Consider the following 19,616-nt stretch of genomic DNA (forward strand, 5'->3'; position numbering starts at 1 on the left):
TGAAGTGAAGTGCAGGCCGAGAGGGCAGGGAGGTGCGTGATGAAGTGCAGGCCGAGAGGGCAGGGAGGTGGGTGTGAGGGTCCGTGGGACTCGGGAGAGCGCGGCCACGAATTGCAGGCGACCAGGCAAATGTGGCAGAAACCAGGCGAGGTGCGGGCTCCTGGACAGGCCCCAGCAGAACATCAGTGCTAACATCACAGATAAGAGCTGCTATGACAGGGTCACTTTCCGGGTCAGTAGTGGCCTTAGCGATACGGAGTGCTAAGTAAGTGGAACCGAGAAATTCTGGGAAGAACGGTACCTTTCTTGCTCCCACTCTTTGGTTCTGCCATTTCCTGTCTCAGAGCACAGACAGAAGCTTCTCGTACCAAAGCAGAGAGGTCCGCACCCCTGCAAAAACATAACCATCCTCACTGATTTATTCTTAGACACTGCAAAGAACAGAAAGAAGTCTGACAGCAATTTTCAGTCACATATTACACAATTAGGAAAGAAACCGACCGATAAAGGTGGGGTAAACAGATGACGGTCAGTAGGAAAGAGCTTCTCACTTCTACTTAAAATATTTCTAATTTTTAGAAGAAGGGTAATTACGATGCAAATAAAGCAATGAATCGTAACTACTCCAATGCTAATAGCAATAGATACTGTTAATGCAAAAAGTGAATCGCCGAGTCAAGAGAAAGGAACTGACACATTGGTCATAAAATCTTCATTCACAAGGCCTAGGCTGCCGACAAGCTGACCGCCCACACGCTACCTGGCATCTCGAGTAAGCTCAGATAAGAAGTCATTTATGGCACCTAGTTCAAAACAGGGAAACACAAAGGCTAGAAAGTCTTTAATACCCTTGATTCAAGCCTGAGCTGAGTGGACCTACCATAAATGAGCTAAAACAGGAAAACCAGCAAGCCTTCACATAATTACTCTGGGCAATAATATGCCGTGTCAACATGGTTCCTGAGTTCAGCGGAAAATGCTGGTGCTGACTGGTGCTTCACCACATTACATCTTAAACAGAATTCCTGCAGCCCTTCGGGAAAGAGTTTGAATCTGGGGGAAACACCTCATTTCTAGCCATTAAACCTATTTAATGTCTGAAGTTGATAACCCCGATAATATATAAAATTTAAATGCCCACAGAGCTTACATTGTGAAGTGAACCCAATGTTTCTGCGGTTAGGTGCTGGTTTACAATGCTATTTAATAATTACACACACGCTTGGGTGTTCACTGCTCTCCTTAACACTGAAACCCCTTACACAGGTGTGGAGGCGTCTTTATCACAAACGAGTAGCTGAAGCCTACAATTATCGGTCTCTCAAAGTGATTACAGGAGCATAAACCCTAAGCACACACCGTTCAACGTTAACCCTGACCCTTTATAATGCACACCCTACGCCGTGTAACCCAAGGATGTGGCCCGGGCTTAGCTCTGCCGTGACACGGGCTTTGTGAACGGAACATCTTTTCAGATTTTAGCGCTTGAAGCTGTAAACTACTCACTTAAGCCTTTGCCCCGTTAACAGTAACTTCCCAAGAGGGCCGGGGTGAGGTGGAGACACTCTCCTTGCAGGGTGGGAGGGGCGTTCACACGCTGTCACCACAGTGCTCTGATCACGTCCTGTCGTCCGGACAACCCCTGCACCTCGGGGTTCCTCGGGGCCTCAAAATGGGTGGTCCCTTCACTAAGAAGGAAGAGGCCGACAGAGGGGTTTCACCCCTGACTCAGTGCTCCCCGCAAGACCACTCTGCCTCATTGCGCCCCTGAGGAAATGGAGCCTGAGAGACATAACGGGCCCGAGACCCGGGTACTCACGAATAGCAGTCACAGCGAAGGTCCCCAGCAAGGGCTTCCAAACTGACATCTGCGGCCAGTGGGGGTTTGGTGCCGTTCTAAGAGAGAAAACACCAGCTTCCAGTGAGGCTTTCAAGAGCAGTACTTTTCCACATTCTAGGCTCTTAGTAAATAGTAACGGCCGCTTGACTAAATGAGTATCACTGACCAGTATGGGAAGAATTTTAAAAATTTCAGTTTCGAGAAGAAGGTTAAGAAGCAGATGCCAACACTGACGAAGCGAAAGCAAACGACTGATGCCTGTGACGTCCAAAGAAAGCGTGCAGCCACAGCAGGGACAAAACCCGCCCCCCGAAGCTGTCCAGAGGGGAGGAACACCTCCCCTTGGCAGGTTACACGTGGCGGACACTTGGGCAGTGCTCCGCTGTGACGCGGGACTGGCCGGGAAGGCGGAGCGGCTCAGAACTTGACCAGGGACGACGACACAGCCCTTTGGGCTCCGCGTGTGCTTTCGGAGGCCTTTTTTGAACCTCGATCCAGACTTTGGTGCCAAGGCCCCTCCGGCTCACACACCGAGGGAAGCCGGAGAGGACGAGCGTCAGAATACGCCCCACGGCACCTTGCGTGCGCACACTGCGGATTTAGTGACATTTCAGTGACTGAAACCGCAGAGGCAAACAAAACAGTTTCTAGTGAGTTAAGATGTATGACCCGGTCAGAGGGTAGATATCTGCTTTACTATTCTGATTCACAACTTACATACACTGCAGGCGGTCTTCCCATTGTGGCAAACGCTATGTTAGAACACACAGGAAATAAGTGAGTAAACACGCTACTCAGCCTCAAGGTGAGTATTAGGTACTCTACGCCCGGTACGGCCGGGCTCTGCACGCAGACGTCCGGTGTCTTATCACTTCTTCCCAGCTCGGCCTGCGTAAGGATTTCACAAACTATACAACTGCGAGCTGCTATTGTTTGATAAAACACAGATGCTCATCTAACATAGGTTCAAGAAACAGTTGTGTTTCCCGCTCGATGCACTCTGATCCGGGAAGTCCTCACGGGGAATAAACTCCAGGGGACCTCAGGCAAACAATCTTGGTGCTTTTTTCTGTTTTCCCTCCAGTTGTGTGTAAACTAGACGGCCAGATGGCAAGATCTCTTCTATTGCACAGGTTTTCCATTTAGTCGGTTAACGGTGGGCACAGGTGGTGGCAGCAGGGGGAGCACAGCTTCTGTGGCTCTGGTGGTCACCTCTTCTCTCACTGTGGTAAAATGTACTTAACAAAATTGATCATTTTAACCATTTTTAGTGTAGGGAGTACGTCTGTGGTGCTGTGCAGCCATCCGTGCCTACAGCTTTCTTCATCGTCCCCAAATGAAACGTCGGACGCACTAACCACTGACCCTCCCGTACCCCCTCTCCGGCCCAAGCAACACCACTCTATGGATGTAACTGCTAATGTTCATGTACTTTTAAAAAAAGATTGTATTTAATTTTTAAAAAATTCTCTGAGCAGACAAAACCAGTCTCATCATACAAATGTTAATTTGCAAGGCTAACTTGACCTGGGTAATGTCTTGCTTATACCTCCGAAAATAAGATTATTTTTTTCTAAAAAAAAATTTTTTTAATGTTTATTTATTTTGAGAGGCAGGGGGAGGGAGAGAAAGCGCACAAGCAGGGGAGGAGCAGAGAGAGAGGGGGAGAGAGAATCCCAAGTAGGCTCTGCGCTGTCAGCACAGAGCCCAATGTGGCGATCGATCGCATGAACCTTGAGACCATGACCTGAGCTAAAATCAAGTCAGGTTATGAACAGATGGAGCCACCCAGGTGCCCCAAGACTTCACTTTTAAGAAGTCCCTACACCCGTGGGAGGTGAACCCACAACCTTGAGATCAAGTGCCACATGTTCCACTGACTGAACCGGCCAGGTGTCCCTAAATGTTCTCTTTCTTGATCTGGAGGTTTTGTTTGCAAAGACTCTTACGGTGGGCATATAACGATACGTCCACTTTTCTGTACGTGTATTGTACTTCATTAAAAAGGTCTAAGAAGAAGAAATAACTTTGGACCGGGAATTAAGAAATCTGAGTTCTGCAGGTCAAGTCTGCAACTGAATGAAGCTTTGGAAGTTCCTAAATCTTTGTTATTTTGGTAATAAAAAAACTAGTATCTATGTATTCTAAAAAACAGAAAAGGATGGAAAACTTCCAAATTCATTCTATGAGGCCAGCATTATCCTGACACCAAAGCCAGATAAAGACACCACAAAAGAGAACTACAGGCCAATATCCTGATGAATATAGACGCAAAAATTCTCAATAAAACACTCGCAAACCGGGGTGCCTGGGTGGCTCAGTGGGTGAAGCATCCGACTCTCGATTTCGCTTCAGGTCATGATCTCGTGGTTCCTGAGTCTGAGCCCCGTGACAGGCTCTGTGCTGATAGTGCAGAGCCTGCTTGGGATTCTGTGTCTCCCCCTCTCTCTTCCCCTCCCCTGCTCGCTCTCTCTCTCTCTCTCAAAATAAACACACAAACTTTAAAAAGGTTTTGTAGATCAATATGATACATTACATCAGCAATGGATAAAAAGGATGAAACCATACGATCCTTTCAATAGATACCGAAAAAGCATTTGACGAAGCACAACATCCGTTCACGATAAGAACCCTCGACAACTAGGGACAGAGGGAACATACCTCAATATCATAAATGCTGTATATAAAACACTCACAGCCAACATCATCCTCGATGGGTCAGGAACAAGACAAGGGGTGTCCACTCTCACCATTGTTATTTACCAGAGTACTGGAAGTCTCAGCTTCAGAATCAGACAAGAAACAAATCAAAGGCATCCAAACCAGCAAGGAAGAAATCAAGCTTTCACTATTTGTAGACCACATTATAGTCTATAGAAAATCTGAAAGACTCCACCAAAGAATTGCTAAAACTGATACCTGGATTCAGTAAAAGTCACAGGATACAAAATTAATGTACGGAAATCTGTTGCATTTCTATACACCAATAATGAGGTAGCAGAAACAGAAATTAGGAAAACACCACTATTTATAATTGCACCAAAACCAATAAAATACCTAGGAATAAACCTCACCGAAGAGATGAGAGACGAGTACTCTGAAAACTGTAAGACGCCGATGGAAGAAACTGGAGATGGGGCGCCTGGGTGGCTCAGTTGGTTAAGCGTCCAACTCTCAGGTGTAGGCCACCTCCATCCAGCACACTTGCTTTTAGTTTACGTCTAAGAACTACAGTCCCAGAAGCTGCACATATCTGCAAAAATGGCAAAATCTTACTAGGCCTTTTTATGTCCTGAGAACTGAGTCTGGAACTGTCAGGTTGGAGGCTCAAAACTACGGCCAGACAGAAATGTGGGCTAAACTCCACGTGCAGCTTGGATCCCACCAACTGCTGCCAGCCCTTTGGGAAATTACAGTGGCCACCACGAGGAGTCTTACAAGTAGATACGATTACTTTTTTTTTTAAAGGTAGGCTCTATGCCCAGTGTGGGGCTTGAACTCATGACCTCAAGATCAAGAGTTGCCTGCTCCACTGACTGAGCCAGCCAAGCGCCCCTGATAGATCATTTAAAAAAAAAAAAATTTTTTTTTAATGTTTATTTATTTTTGAGAAAGAAAGAGAAACAGAGTGTGAACAGGGGAGGGGCAGAGAGAGAGGGAGAGACAGAATCCGAAGCAGGCTCCAGTCCCTGAGCTGTCAGCACAGAGGCCGACAAGGGGCTGGAACTCAGGAACCGTGAGATCATGACGTGAGCCGAAGTCGGCCACTTAACCGAGTGAGCCACCCGGGTGCCCCGTCCCTGATAATTTTAAAAATACACTTAAAAACAAGGGTTCCAGGGGCGCCTGGGTGGCTCAGTCGGTTAAGCGTCCGGCTTCGGCTCAGGTCATGATCTTACGGTTCGTGAGTTCCAGCCCCGTGTCGGGCTCTGTGCTGACAGCTCGGAGCCTGCAGCCTGCTTCGGATTCTGTGTCTCCCTCTCTCTCTGCCCCTCCCCTGTTCACACTCTGTGTTTCTCTCTCTCAAAAATAAATAAACGTTAAAAAAATAATAATAAAAAAAAAAAGGGTTCCGAAACCAAAGAGAATGGGATACTTATCTAAATTGGCATGAAGACGCCTCCAAAATGCTCCAAAACTCCAAAACTGCTACAAAGAAAGATCTATGGCAAATGCTAAAGCGAAATGAGAAATGAGAGGCTGTGAGACATCACTGGCTCCCCGCCTCCTTCTAGTTCTCCTCAGCCTCAACCCCTTTCACTCTGAGGAGACTATCAAATAGGTGCCTTTCCAAATAAGACTACCCAAGGCCACAGCCACGGCAATCCTCTTGGGGCAGCTTTCAATCCTTGGCCAACTGCCAAATTCAAGGTCCCAGCTAAATAATTTCCTAAACCCAAGGAGGATCCTTGAAGGTTTCTACACTTGCGTTCACTCCAAAGACTAATGGGTTGATAGAAGGCAGGAAACAGGATGACAGGCCACGGATCCGATTCTGAAGGACGAACTCTGGAACAAGAGTGAACAAAATCGGCCTAAGTGGCTCCAGCAGAGAGACACCCCATCTCCCCAGTAAGGAGGGCCCCACGGGCCATCCCCGAGCTGGTTGAGGCTGTGGGGGACCCGCTGGCTGGCGCGGCCTCACCCCCAGAACAGCCGGGGCAAACGGAGATGATACTTAGTGGGAAACCTTGTCAAAGTCTGGCAGGTGCAGGGCCTCTCCCTGTCCTCACACCTGCGTGGAAACTACACGTGGGATCCTGGAAACAAACAAGAGCCACCCGGGGGTGAACGTGCTCCCCCCAAATCAGCCCTCCCAGACCTCTGTGTATCCAGCAGAAAAAGAAAGAGAAAAATTTTTCTGCACCCTATTTGGTGACGACTCTTTAAGTCCAAGGACTGGTTCGATATTGCCAGAAACATTTGCTGTTTGTCCCAGCTAAAACAGACAGCATATTTAAAACGATTTTTTTAGTACTTGGCTAAAGTAGAAGCTGATATTCAGAGCCTGCTTAGGAACTTTTCCCCGGCCTTGTCCCCTAAACTATGTACCCAGACGGAAAGAAAAGCCTTCCATAGGCTTTGTGGAAGGATTGATTCCTAAGACTCTTAAAAATACAAAACCCAACCCAGGTGTTTGGAGCTTTCTTTCCCCCAAGTTCACATGATCTAGGATAATCTTTGGTGACTAAACGCTACTTTCGGTTTGTTGGTGTAATTAGAATAGACATGTCTTTGAACTAACATTGAATATAAGGCAACTGTTATTCTACCTGGTTTGCTAATCAGATACATTCCTGTTACCAGTTACAAAACTGGCTGGTCAGAAAACTTTGTGTCCCAGGTCAACGAAGTTTTCATAAGTAATCCAGAGGCACTGGGGTGGCTCAGTTCACTGAGTACCCGACTCTATTTCAGGCCATCATCTCACGGTTTGAGAGTTCAAGACTTGAGTGCGGTTCTGGGCTGACACTGCAGAGCCCGCTTGGGATTCTCTCTCTCACTCTGCCCCTCCCCTGCTCGTTCTCTGTCTTCCAAAAAAAAAAAAAAAAAAAGTAATCTAAACATACCTGTTAAGAACAAATGATTTACACAGATGTAAATGGGAACAACTTCTAGGTGGAATTTTCAGCAAATAGTTTCCAAAATCTTTTGGTTACTCAAAACCTTAAAGCTAAGGTTTGCTAAATGATGAGTTAAATGAAATTCACTGCATACCTAGGTCATCCCCAAATGAAATACCCAAACACTACTAAAACCAGGTTCTTCTACATTTGGCTTTGCAGAGGAACACGAGATCCTTGGGTCTGGGAGGAAACATGTTTTGTGTTGCCAAAGCATTTACTGTGAGGAAAGCATACAGTTCTAGCAATTATAAGTATTTACAGGGGCGCCTGGTGGCTTAGTCGGTGAAGCATCTGACTCTTGATCTCAGCTCAGGTCATGATCTCACGATTGTGAGTTCAAGCCCTACGCTGGGCTCCATGCTGGGCATAAAAAAAAAAAAAAATTAAAAAAAAGAAGTATTTATAAATTTGCAAAGGCACAGAAGGCTAGTGAAGGGACAGTTCACGATTGTTCACTTCTTAATTTTCATTATAAATTAAGGTTTTTAAAAGTTGAGAGATAATTTTATGCATGGTCAAGGTAAGATTGAATTTTAAGGGTTAAAAAAAAAAAAAGCTTTAATGCCAAGTGTGCTTATGCACAACTGAATCTGAACTTGATCTCATCTGCAGCAAGGACAAGTTTCCTTGGATTACTTCCCAATTTCAAATCCTAAATGTTTTGTTTTGTTTTTTTATCTTAGAATTAATCTTGGAATTGACCAGAGGGCCCCTAAAACATCTCAAAAGATTTTTTTCTCTCCTTCTAGAGGGACATGTTGAAGCAAGGCTCACTTGATATGTAAAACCAGCATATCAAGTAAGAAGTACAACCAGGGTGGTGTTTGTGCAGTTACAGAACTATTGCAGAGAGAGTCTGACACGTCCTGGAATAACGTTATCATCATAAAACCAGTTTTCATTTAAAAATGCTGCATCACAGAACCAATCAAATCTCCCATCAACTCTATCACAATGAACTCTAATCAGATCTTTAGCAATGGGCCTTGTTTGAAGGTGTTTGTCATTTATAGAGAGTTACTGTTTTACTCAGATGCTTTTGCAATAATGTTCCTGCCAAAGTGGGTCATCAAGGAGGTTCACAGCAACGCCCCGGCAAACACAGGTTTCTGGTGACTTCAAGATCATAAAAACGAACTGGGTAAGAATTTCCAGAACTCATGGCAAAACCTGATTCGAACAGAACAAGAATTAGTAACGTGGGACTGAACGAACTGAGGTTACAGATTTTACCACTCTTGCTTGAGGCACTGGTTCTTTACGTTTTATTTTTCCAGATTTGAGGAACCAGACGTGACCTACAACAGTCGGGTAAAGTACACCTTCGGAAACAAAGATGAAACATGTACTATCTCCCTACCTGATCCCCTAACATCCGAAAAATGAAGGTAACTGTGGAGACAAACTTCTCTGCACCTCCGTCATCCTCCCTTCTAATCCTGTTAGGTGCCTCTGAGGCTTTGTTACCCACCTGTCACGAGACCGGTCCTGAATTCCAGTTTCCTCAAACATCTGGCTACAACTCTCCAAAATAACATTCCACTTCCTCGGCCCCCTTCGTGGATGAGGATCTCTGAAGGGGCCACGCCTGGTGGTCCTCACTGCCCAGAGGGCAGCAAACTTCGGGCTTCACCTCTGAGTACACGTCACACGGCACAAGAGGTTCCGCCTGCGCCAGCAGGACCCGAGTTGGGGGGAGAAGCGATCACCATCGAGGTGGCCTGCTTCCTCCCAGCACGCCAGACGCCTCTCCGCACGGTCACTAAACACAAACCCCTCCCCCTGGCATCGGCCTGAAAAGATAATGTCATCATCCGTATCGCCCAGGCCAAGACCAAGGGGGTAATCCAACCTCCACATGACCGCTGTACTTGCCACGAGCCTCCTGCCTCGGTTTCTCTCGAACAAACTCAGCCCCTCTCCATCACCCCTGTCTCTCTGCGCCTACGGTCCATTTCCCTGTCTCTAACAAACCCAAACCCAGGGAACCTCGCGTCCAGGCTCTATACAAAGAAGACACAAGGCACAGGTAACCAGAATAAAACCATCCGCGTGGTCCTCAGACCCTTAAACTTTGCTGGACTCCCTGGCTGTACCAGAAGGCCCTCGTGATTCAAAATTAGCTCCTTCTGGCAGGTCCCAGCTTCCGTGAATTTGGTTAGGAATAAATGTAAATGAAGCCAAGATGAGGAACCTCTCCTTAACTCTTGAAAATCTGCCACTAAAGCAGAGTCATCTAATGAAAATCCTTAGACTCTGGCCCAACTTGTTTCCGATGGCAGGACAGGCCTTGATCGTGTCTTGGTCGCACAAGGAGGCGTCCGTGCTGCGGCCACCACCACAGTATTAACGTTTCTGCCGAAGCTGAAACAGCCTCCTGAAATCACCGAACGAGCCACTTCACGTAGAAAGGTCACTCCCTCAACACGGTCTTTCTCCGGCTCGATTTCGGTTCGTTCGGGTCTCAGGGGGCCGTGGCTCTGAAGCGCACTCCAGACGCCGGGGCCACCCTGAGCGGGACCACCGCGGTCTCGCGGGCCGGCTGGACTCTCTCAGAAGCTGCGGAGGCCTGTGCGCAGCGCTGACCACCGGGCGAATCGGCCCCCCGCGACTGGAACGCCAGGAGAGGAGCGAAGACGAGGAGCCACTTAAAAGGCGTGAGCCTCAAGTCGCGACCGCGGGGCGTCAGCACACGCTGCCGGGCCTGCAGAGCGCGAGCGGGGAGGGGCGCCCAGGCCTCCCATTTCTGGCGTCCTGAGGCAGGCCGAGGGGCGGGTCAGAAGAGGGGGCAGTTGTTCGGAAGGAGACAAGGCCCCAAACGGACTCACTCGGGCCGAGTCCCAGTCGGCAAACCGAGACGTTAACACCCAACCCAACTGCGGTCTCGGCCTCTCCCAAAAGGTGACCTTCAGCCCGTCGACCTGGGACCCCCATCCCCACCAGCCAAGGGACCACCTGGCACGGGGAGGGGACCATCTGACACGGGGAGGGGACCTCCTGGCATAGGGAGGGGACCATCTGACACGGAGAGGGGACCGTCAGCCGTCGGCTTGGAACCCCCGGTGCGCACAAGCCAGGGGACCTCCTGACACGGGGAGGGGACCGTCAGCCGTCAGCTTGGAACCCCCGGTCCACACCAGCCAGGGGACCTCCTGACACCAGGGAGAGTGGTCAGCACTAGTGAGACAATCCCCGCAAAAGGCCCTTCCAACCCCTCAGGAAGGTGTCCTGGTCTGAAACGACACACTTCTTGCTAACACACTTCCTTGTCCCACCTCCTTTCTGCCTTTAAAAGCCTTTCTTTTTCTACAGCTCTTCGGAGTTCCTTCTACCTGCTGGACGAAATGAAATGTTCCCACATTCATGAATTGTTGAATAAAGCCAATTTGATCTTTAAATTACTCAATTCAAGTGTGTTGTCTGACAACGTCAATGTACCAATGCCAAAGAATGGTACACTTAACAATGGTTAAAATGTAGGCAGTGATTTTCCCTGACCTTGGCCATGGAAACATTTTTCCAGATAGGTCCCCTCGGGCAAGGGAAAACCAAAGTGAAATTAAACTGTTTGGACTATGTCAAAATAAAAATCTTCTGCAGAGTGGAGGAAATAATCAGCAAAACTAAAAGGCAGCCTATGGAACAGGAGAAGATATTCGCAGACGACATATCCAATAAAGGGTTAGTATCCAAAATCTATAAAGAACTCAACATCAACCCCCCCCCCCGCCCCAAATAACCCTATTAAAATGGACAGAGAACCTGAATAGACATTATTCTGAGGAAGACAAACAAAAGGCTAATAGACACATGAAAAGATGCTCAACATCGCCAAATATCAGGGAAATACAAATCAAAACCACAGTGAGGTATCACCTCACACCTGTCGGAATGGCTCAAATCAAAAAGACAAGAAACAACAGATGTTGGCAAGGACGCGGAGAAAGGGGACCTTCTTGCACTGCTGATGGGAATGCAAACTGGTGAGGACACTCTGGAACACAGGGTGGAGGTTCCTCAAAAAGTTAAAAATAGAACTTACCCTACGACCCAGCAATTGCACTACTAGGTATTTACCCAAAGAATACAAAAACACTAATCCAAAGGGGCACATGTACCCCAATGTTTATAGCAGCACTATCGGCGACAGTCGATGGAAAGAACCTAAGTGTCCACCGACTGATGAATGGATAAAGAAGATGTGGTATACATACATAATGGAGTAGTACTTAGCCATAAAATAGAATGAAATCTTGCATTTGCAACATCGTGGATGGAACTGGAGAGCATTATGCTAAGTGAAGTCAGAGAAAGACAAATATCACATGATTTCACTCATATGTGCAACTTGAGAAAACTAATGAACAAAGAGGAAGAGAGAAACCAAGAAACAGACTCTTAACTCTAGACAACATACGGCTGATCACCAGAGGGGAGGTGGGGGGCGGGGATAGGGATTAAGGGGCGCACTTGTGACGAGCATGTTGTATGAGGCGTTGGATCACTGTATTGTACACCCGAAACTAATAAAAATGAAAAAATGACGGTTAAAATGATAAATTTAAGTTAAACATATTACCACGATTAAGAGAAAGGAAGTTATGTGCTCCTTTCGGCAGCACATATACTAAAATTGGAACAGTAGAGAAAAAAAAGGAAGTTATGACCCATTTACACTACTTTTCCTAGAATTCTGATTAAATACTAGATGTATGGAAAGCTCAGGTTCAAAAATATCTCATGACGTACTATTACTTTTATTTCAAGAACTAAATCTATCTTTAGTCAGAGAAATCTATTCTTTGTCATATAACAGCGTCTGGAATCAGAATGACATCTATTTATATAGTTGATTGAAAAAAATAAAGAAAATTAACATAATCTTAGCACCATTAATTTACAATTTCTTGCCAGTCTCTAAACATATACATATAGAAATATACATGTCTATACCCCACTTTTGTGAGCTACGGTTTGCTCATCACTAAAATGGAAACGATAGTTGAATATTTAAATATCTCATTTCAAACAGTTCAAAAAGCAGTTGGAAGGATTAAGCATATCCATACATGCACAGTTATGACCTTCAAAAATATTACCTGTTGTTATATCTGATATTCTTGGCTCATGAAAACTGGACAGATAACATTTCCAGGTGAGATATTAACATATATTTTAGTTTCATGGGACACAATTTAAAAAATGAATGGGGAATTTGGGGTCTTTTAGTGGGATTTTTATTGTAACTTTAAAAACCACACATTATCTGGGGTGCCTAGGTGGCTCAGTCGGTTAAGCAGGGCCTCTTGATTTCGGCTCAGGTAATGATCTCATGGTTGGTGAGTCTGAGCCCTACGTTGGGCTCTAGGCTGACAGTGTGGAGCCTGCTTGGTATTCTCTCCCCTTCTCTCTCTGCCCCTCCCCTGCCCACTCTCTAACTCTCTCTCTCAAAATAAATAAACATTTTTTAAAAAGCATTATATAAGAAAAGACTATTATCTCGAAGCCCTTGGCAGTTATCAAATGATCATTTTGGCTTTTTGATAGAGGGCAAGTTCTAATGATGTTTATTTAAGGAAGAAATGGAAGTTAAAAGAAGAAATCCCCCTTGCCCAAGGGGGTTTTTACTGATAAGCCTCTAGTTACCACATCATTACCAGAAACACCAAAGAAAAGTAGTTTGTCATCACTAATTTTTCTCTTAAAGAGAAAACTCTAAAAGACTCTAAAAGATACGGAGAAGTTGCTCTGACCTACAGATCTTTTCAGACTTTTAGGACCAAGATGAAAGAATTTTATTGTAATCTCTCCATATTATTTCATGCATTAATAAGAAGAAACAGCATATATAACAATCTGGGGGATTCAAGTAAGATGCCAGCGAACTTTGAAACCGGAAGGGTAAACATTGAAAATGCCACTTTTTCTCAGGTGGGACTGATTTATACAGTGTGTGCAGCCAGGGTGTCTGACTGTGGACTCTCCCCTGAAATCAGAGGCCTGAGTCCCATCCCTCTGCCCACTCTGGCTCTTTATGAACAAGAACATTCCAGGAGGGAGATGGGGGGGGGGGGGAAGGGGGGGGGGGGGGGGGGGAAAGGGGAGAAGAGGGAGAAGGGGAAGGGGAGGAGGGGAACGGAGGGGGGAGGAGGGACAGGGGAGGAGGAGGGGAAGAGGAGCAGGAAGGGAGGAAGGGGCCAGGAGGGAAGGAGAGGGTGGGAACAGGAGAGGAGGGGAGGGGAGGGGAGGGGGGAAGAGGAGGGGGAGGCGGAGGGGGACAGGAGGGGTGGAGCACACTGCAGTGTGGGCACCTCTCTGCAGGGTGGGCGCCCAGGCTCCCGAGGGAGAGCAGAGCACCCCCTTAACTCGAGCGGAACTACCCACTGAGGTCAGAGAGGAAGTCACGGAACGAACGCCTCCTCTGCCTGCACCGCTGACACAGGCTGAGGACCGAGCACGTAACAGTTCAAACCACAATGCTACAAAACGCTGCTTTTTAAAGTCAACTGATTTTTCTATCCGAATGTCTTTTTGTTTTTTTCCTTTCCACATTCACAACCTTGTGCGTGAAAGTTGCCCAAAGGACGTCTGCCTGATTCTCCGCTCTTCCTCCTAAACCTCTACATTTATGCCAGAAAACCATTCTTTAACCCCCCCCCCCCCCCCCCCCGCCACAAATATACTACACGCTCACGACAGAACGTGTGGAAACACAAGGCGGAGGAGAGAAGCAGTCCTGGACGCCGGGCGGCTCCCAACACCGTCAGGCGGGCCTCACTGCTGCCCGGCAATGTCCACACTCACAGCCAGCCGGTGCTGTTCTCCTGCTGGACAGAACGTCACAGAACGTGGACATCACACAAGGCCGCCCCGTGACCAGGACGGACCAAGACAAAAATGACACAAACAAGCCCGGACATCACCGTGTCTGAACGCAGACACGTGCACACAGGGTCCAAGCCACAAAATGGTCAGACTCCCCCGTCCTGGCTAACACATGACGGTGGCTCTGTTACCGACCTCAGTGTCCCCGCGGTCTACCCTCCCTTGCAGGGACATCTGAAGACAACCCCTCACAGCGTCATGTCCGCCTTTTCAAGGTGACTCGGGGCAAAGCCCCTTCCCATCTCCGCAAACCTACCGCCGAGGCAGAGCGCTGACCTCACTGAGGTGAGCCGCTCGCAGCCCTCCCGGCGGCTGGCGGTCAAAGTACGTGGCTGGTCCAGCGACAGCGGGCGGCTGGCGGTCACGGTGTGCAGGTGGCGGGCAGTGTGCGTGCGGCCGGAGGTCACACTGGGAGACGCCGACAAAGCCCCCTGGGGGTGCGCACTCTGCATTCATACAGCGGACGCGGCCGGGCTATCTTCCCTTCGTTTTCCTCCCTCCTCGGGAATGAATGAATATGCTTGTTGTTTTATAAACATCATATTATCCTTTGGTCTGGAAGACAAGCCCCTCAGCGGTGAGGCCTACGTCTTAGGTTTTAGGGTCCTCAGAGTTCACACGCCATCGGGAATATAGGTAGTTTACAATAACGCAGGCTAATCCTCTACTGTCTTACTTTCTTAGTAATTTTACCTTTAAAGTGGGGGGCTTTGAGCATGCGCTCCTCAGTCTGAGGACTAATCATTTTGGCAAACAGCACTGAAAATTCTAGATGAAGAAGTGTCCAGTTGTCCCCCGGTGCCAAGCGCCACACAGAGGACGAAACACACCTGAAACAACCGTCGATCGAGGCCCTGAACGCCACCTGCGTCTTGTCTGGCACACGCACTCCGGTCTCCGCCCTTAATGAGTGATATCCCAGGGGCCAGTGTGAGTTATCACATCATGGCAACTGCAGGGACCTGTGGGCACAAACAGCGAGCGCACGCACATGCTCGGGGGTGCTTACATCCGTACACAGAGGCTTTGACCAAAGCAAACAAAACCTCGGGAACGCGGCTCCCAGACAGAGCCGGGGGCGGGGGAGAAAAGCCACACGCTCGTCACCATACTCACTGGACACACAACCGCAGCAGGGTCCCCTGGTGTCACTGACGCTTTGGGTCGGATAACTCGTGTTGTGCCCCGTAGGTGGTCCGGCAGCACCATCACCCCTGGCCTCCGCCCTACATAAATGTCCCCAGACGCTGCCCAGGGGTGGCCGGGTAGACGGAGAGCCCCCGGAACGAAGCGGCACGTCTTCATGTCTCTGACCTGCAGCCACGTGCTGGTGGCAGCCAGAGGGCTCTCGAGAACTCGCAAGCTCCGAGCCGACTCCAGCCTGGAAAACCCCCGGGGAACCAGAACCTCCAGCAGCATCGCCTCCTCGTCCCCGGACCCTCATCTATTCAGCGGTCTGAGCAGAGAGTTCACCCTCCTCGGTGTCTGCCCCTCGACTCTACGGTCAGTCCAGCATCCTACGAAAACTGGACACGGTGCTCACACCCACGTCCTCTTTGCTGCGCCCGACACGGCCTGGGTTCCGGTGAGCCTCACCGCACCACCTCTGCCTCCCCTTCCTCCGAGCGGTCTTCCAGACTGCTGTCAGTGGGGGCCTCGGCCCACAAAGCGGGCCCTCGCTCCTCTGTCGGGAGGCGGCCGCACACGCTGCTCCCTGCAGTTGGAAGCAACGGCCCAGAGTCTCCCTCTGCCAGTACGGAAGGGGGGCGTCCTTCCCCCAGGCAGCCCTGCGGCACCGGGGGCACGGCCGTGGGGACGGGCCGCGCTCTGGGTGGATAGGGCAGGTCCAGGTCACCACACGGGGCGTCCTCCAGGACGGAGCCCACTCAGGCGTCCTCGTGAGGGTGAACCTGTGCCAGCTCGGCTCCCTCTCCCACGCCAGGCATCAAGGACACGACTGCAAGGCAGCAGCAGCACCTGGCTCCCGGCAGAGCGGGAAGGGACGGAGGCGGGAGCGGGCCTCCCCACTGGGACAAGGAGGCAGCAGGGCTGGGGGTGGGGGGCGGAGAGAGGGAGGGGAGCACGGCGGGGAGAAGGGACCGGAGAAGGGACGATGGAGAGAGTTCGGGAGCACGGGCGCAGTGTTCCTAGTGCTCCCAGTGTCCACCCGGCACAGTGACCACGGAGAAAAAGGCAGAAGCCAAAGCGCGGGACCAACGGTAAGAGAGACAGAGCAGAAATCGGGCGCCTGAGAGAAGGAAAGCCCAGTGCAGGAATCAGAGGTATCCAGACGTCCGACACACAGCCCCCTGCCTGCAGCAGCTTTGGCACCCCACACCCAGAATGTGCGCCCACAGCCGGCAGACCACCAGCGGCAGTGAGGCACCCGCCGCCCTTACTCAGCTTCCCAAATGCAGACCAGGCAGAAAAAGCAGATCATCCCCCAGGGGGGAAGAGAAAGCGCACAGCGGCCTCAGACATCTTTACAGATTCAACGTCCCAAAGGCATTTTGCAGAAACGGACGCGCCTGGTGGCTCAGTCGGTCGAGTGTCCGACTCTGGATTTCTGGTCAGGTCCTCATCTCAGCATTCGTGGGTTCCGGCCCTGCATCAGGCTCTGTGCTGACGGTGCGGAGCCTGCTTGGGATTCTCTCCCTCCTCTCTGCCCCTCCCCTGCTCACAGTTTCTCTCTCTCTCTCAAAATAAATAAACATTTAAAATGTCAAATCACTATGCTACACACCTGAAACTAAAATAATATTGCGTGTCGACTATAACTCCGTCAAAAATAAATAAATAACACGGGCGCCCCACTGGCCCAGTCGGTGGAGCATGTGACTCTCAATCTTGGGTCATAAATTTGAGTCCCACGTTGGGCATGGAGATTACATAAAAAATATATATGCGTATAAATAAAAGTCAAAAAATAATTTTGCAATTTCTACAAAGACCAGGAAGAAAGACTGTGTGACCAAGAAAAACTCAATTCCGGCTACTATGTCATAAGTATAGTAACAAGCAGCAGACATTCTTTAAAAGACTTAGAAAAACTTTTTTAATGTCTGTTTATTTTTGAGAGAGAGACACAGAGTGTGACCAGGGAAGAGGCAGAGACAGAGGGAGACACAGAATCCGAAGCAGGCTCCAGGTTCTGAGCTGTCAGCACAGAGCCCGATGTGGGGCTTGAACTCGTGAACCATGAGATCATGACCTGAGCCGAAGTAGGCCACTTAACCGAGTGAGCCACCCAGGTGCCCCGACAACCAGCAGGCATTCTTAATCAAAGAAAGAACTCAAGGAACATAGCAGAATGAATAAACTATTAAAAAAATTTTTTTTAATGTTTATTTTTGAGAGAGAGAGAGAGATCGCGTGAGTGGGGAGGGGCAGAGAGAGAGGAAGACAAAGATTCGGAAGCAGGGTCCAGGCTCTGAGCTCCAGCACATGCGGGGCTCGAACTCATGAACTGAGAGATCATGACCTGAGCCGATGTCGGACGCTTAACTGTAGATGTAGAGTTTACTTAAAAAGAAGAAAAGAGGGACACCTGGGTGGCTCAGTCAGTTAAGCGTCCAAATTCGGCTCATGTCGTGATCTCATGGTTTGTGAGTTTGAGCCTTGAGTCAGGCTCTGTGCTGACAGCTCGGATTCTGTGTCTCCCTCTCCCTTTGCCCCTCCCCCGCTCACACTCTATCTCTCTCTCAAAAATAAATAAACGTTAAAAAAAAAAAAAGAAAAAAAAGACGGTACACATCAGCATGGAGGACAGACTCAACACTGTGGTTTCAAAACTCAGTTTTTCTCTGGATATTTATAATGAGCCTGTATTTATTGCCCAAAAGTTTCTATTCCATTTCAAATCCCTCTAAAGAAAATTTCTGTAAAGTAACAATCAAAGATCTCAAAGAACAAAACAAAACACCAAAAAAAAAAAAAGGGGGGGCGCCTGGGTGGTTCGGTCAGTTAAGCATCTGACCTCGGCTCAGGTCATGATCTCACAGTTTGTGAGTTCGAGCCCTGCGTCGGGCTCTATGCCGACAGCTCTGAGCCTGGAGCCTGCTTTGGATTCTGTGTCTCCCTCTCTCTCTGACGCTCCCCCATTCACACTCTGTCTTTGTCTCTCTCTCAAGAATAAACATTTAAAAAAAATTTAAAAAAAACATTAAAAACAATTTTATATAAAAAAATTAAAAAAATAAAAGAACAAAACAATATGATCAGAGTAAAATCTCAATTATATCAGTTGAGCATTTAACTCAAAACTTAACAAATATCCCTGTCATTTTAAGCAAATAACAAAGAATGCACAGTCTCTTCAATGATCAAAATCTGTCTTTGGGAGACACAGCCGAGCAAATATTGAAAGCGACAGATGCTAGTCTGTATCTGCAACGAGACAAACACACCCAAAATACGCCATTTCCTGTACTCACTTGGGTGATGGTTTTCAGGATGGCCAGGCGATCCGCTGGGGGCGGCAAACCCACAAAAAGTGTTTTGTCCAGGCGTCCTGGGCGCAGGATTGCAGGGTCAATGATATCTGGAGAAGAACGGAGAGTCAAGACTTCATAAAACAGAATCTTTTTAAATAATACAATTAACGTGAGAGGTGGAAAGAGCACTTTTTTTGAAAAGAAAAAACTGATAAACTAGACTTATTAAAAACTCCTGCTCATCAAAGTATATCCTTAAGAAAAGCCCACCCACCTTCCTGGCCAAACCCGCTTGGCTCCAGGCCTCTCTCTCCCCTCTGAATGGGCGCCTTCTCCTGACCCTGCCCTCAGTCAGGGCTGAGGGGGGCTCCTCACTGGTCCCGTGTGTCCACTTCCCCACTCTGGGACCCTGTGTGGTGCCTGCAGAACTAGCCCACATCTGTCACCACGGCAGGCAGGCCCTCAAGACCTGACCGCGCCCTTTCTGGTGCCCTCTCTCATATTCTCCTTGACTCCCACACCCCACTGACCAGACCTCTTGCTGTTCCTGAAACAACCTGAAGCCTCAAGCCTCCTCCTCTTTGCTCTCAGTGGTTCCTTCCTCTGAAACACTTTCTTCCTCATTTACACTACTGGAATTTTCAAACAAGGTCTCCTCCAGGAAGCCTTCCCTGAGTCCCCCAGAAGAAAGTTCCACCCTCCTTTGTGGCCACCATATTCTTGGTACCAGTAGCAAAGAGCAAACCCCAAACTGCCTGACACTGAAGTTCATTAGGAACAAAGAGCCCATTTCTTAAGCCTAATCGCTTCTAATGGTCCCTCAATCATTCC

The 19,616-nt window shown here is 48.5% G+C and overlaps 1 protein-coding gene across 5 annotated transcripts in view; it reads right to left on the reverse strand.

Moving 5' to 3' along the window:
• The window catches only part of NVL (nuclear VCP like), an 89,622-nt gene that overhangs the window by 11,345 nt on the left and 58,661 nt on the right, over positions 1-19,616 (reverse strand). For all 5 annotated transcript variants that reach the window (XM_049633789.1, XM_049633787.1, XM_049633788.1 and 2 more), the window contains 3 exons: positions 18,786-18,892; positions 1,820-1,896; positions 302-390 (listed from right to left, as the gene is read on the reverse strand). In XM_049633789.1, coding sequence (XP_049489746.1) covers positions 302-390; positions 1,820-1,896; positions 18,786-18,892 — 273 coding nt within the window. The remainder of the gene's footprint in view (positions 1-301; positions 391-1,819; positions 1,897-18,785; positions 18,893-19,616) is intronic.

Source organism: Panthera uncia, chromosome F1 (genome assembly GCF_023721935.1).
Source record: "Panthera uncia isolate 11264 chromosome F1, Puncia_PCG_1.0, whole genome shotgun sequence".
In the NCBI taxonomy this organism is placed as follows: domain Eukaryota; kingdom Metazoa; phylum Chordata; class Mammalia; order Carnivora; family Felidae; genus Panthera; species Panthera uncia.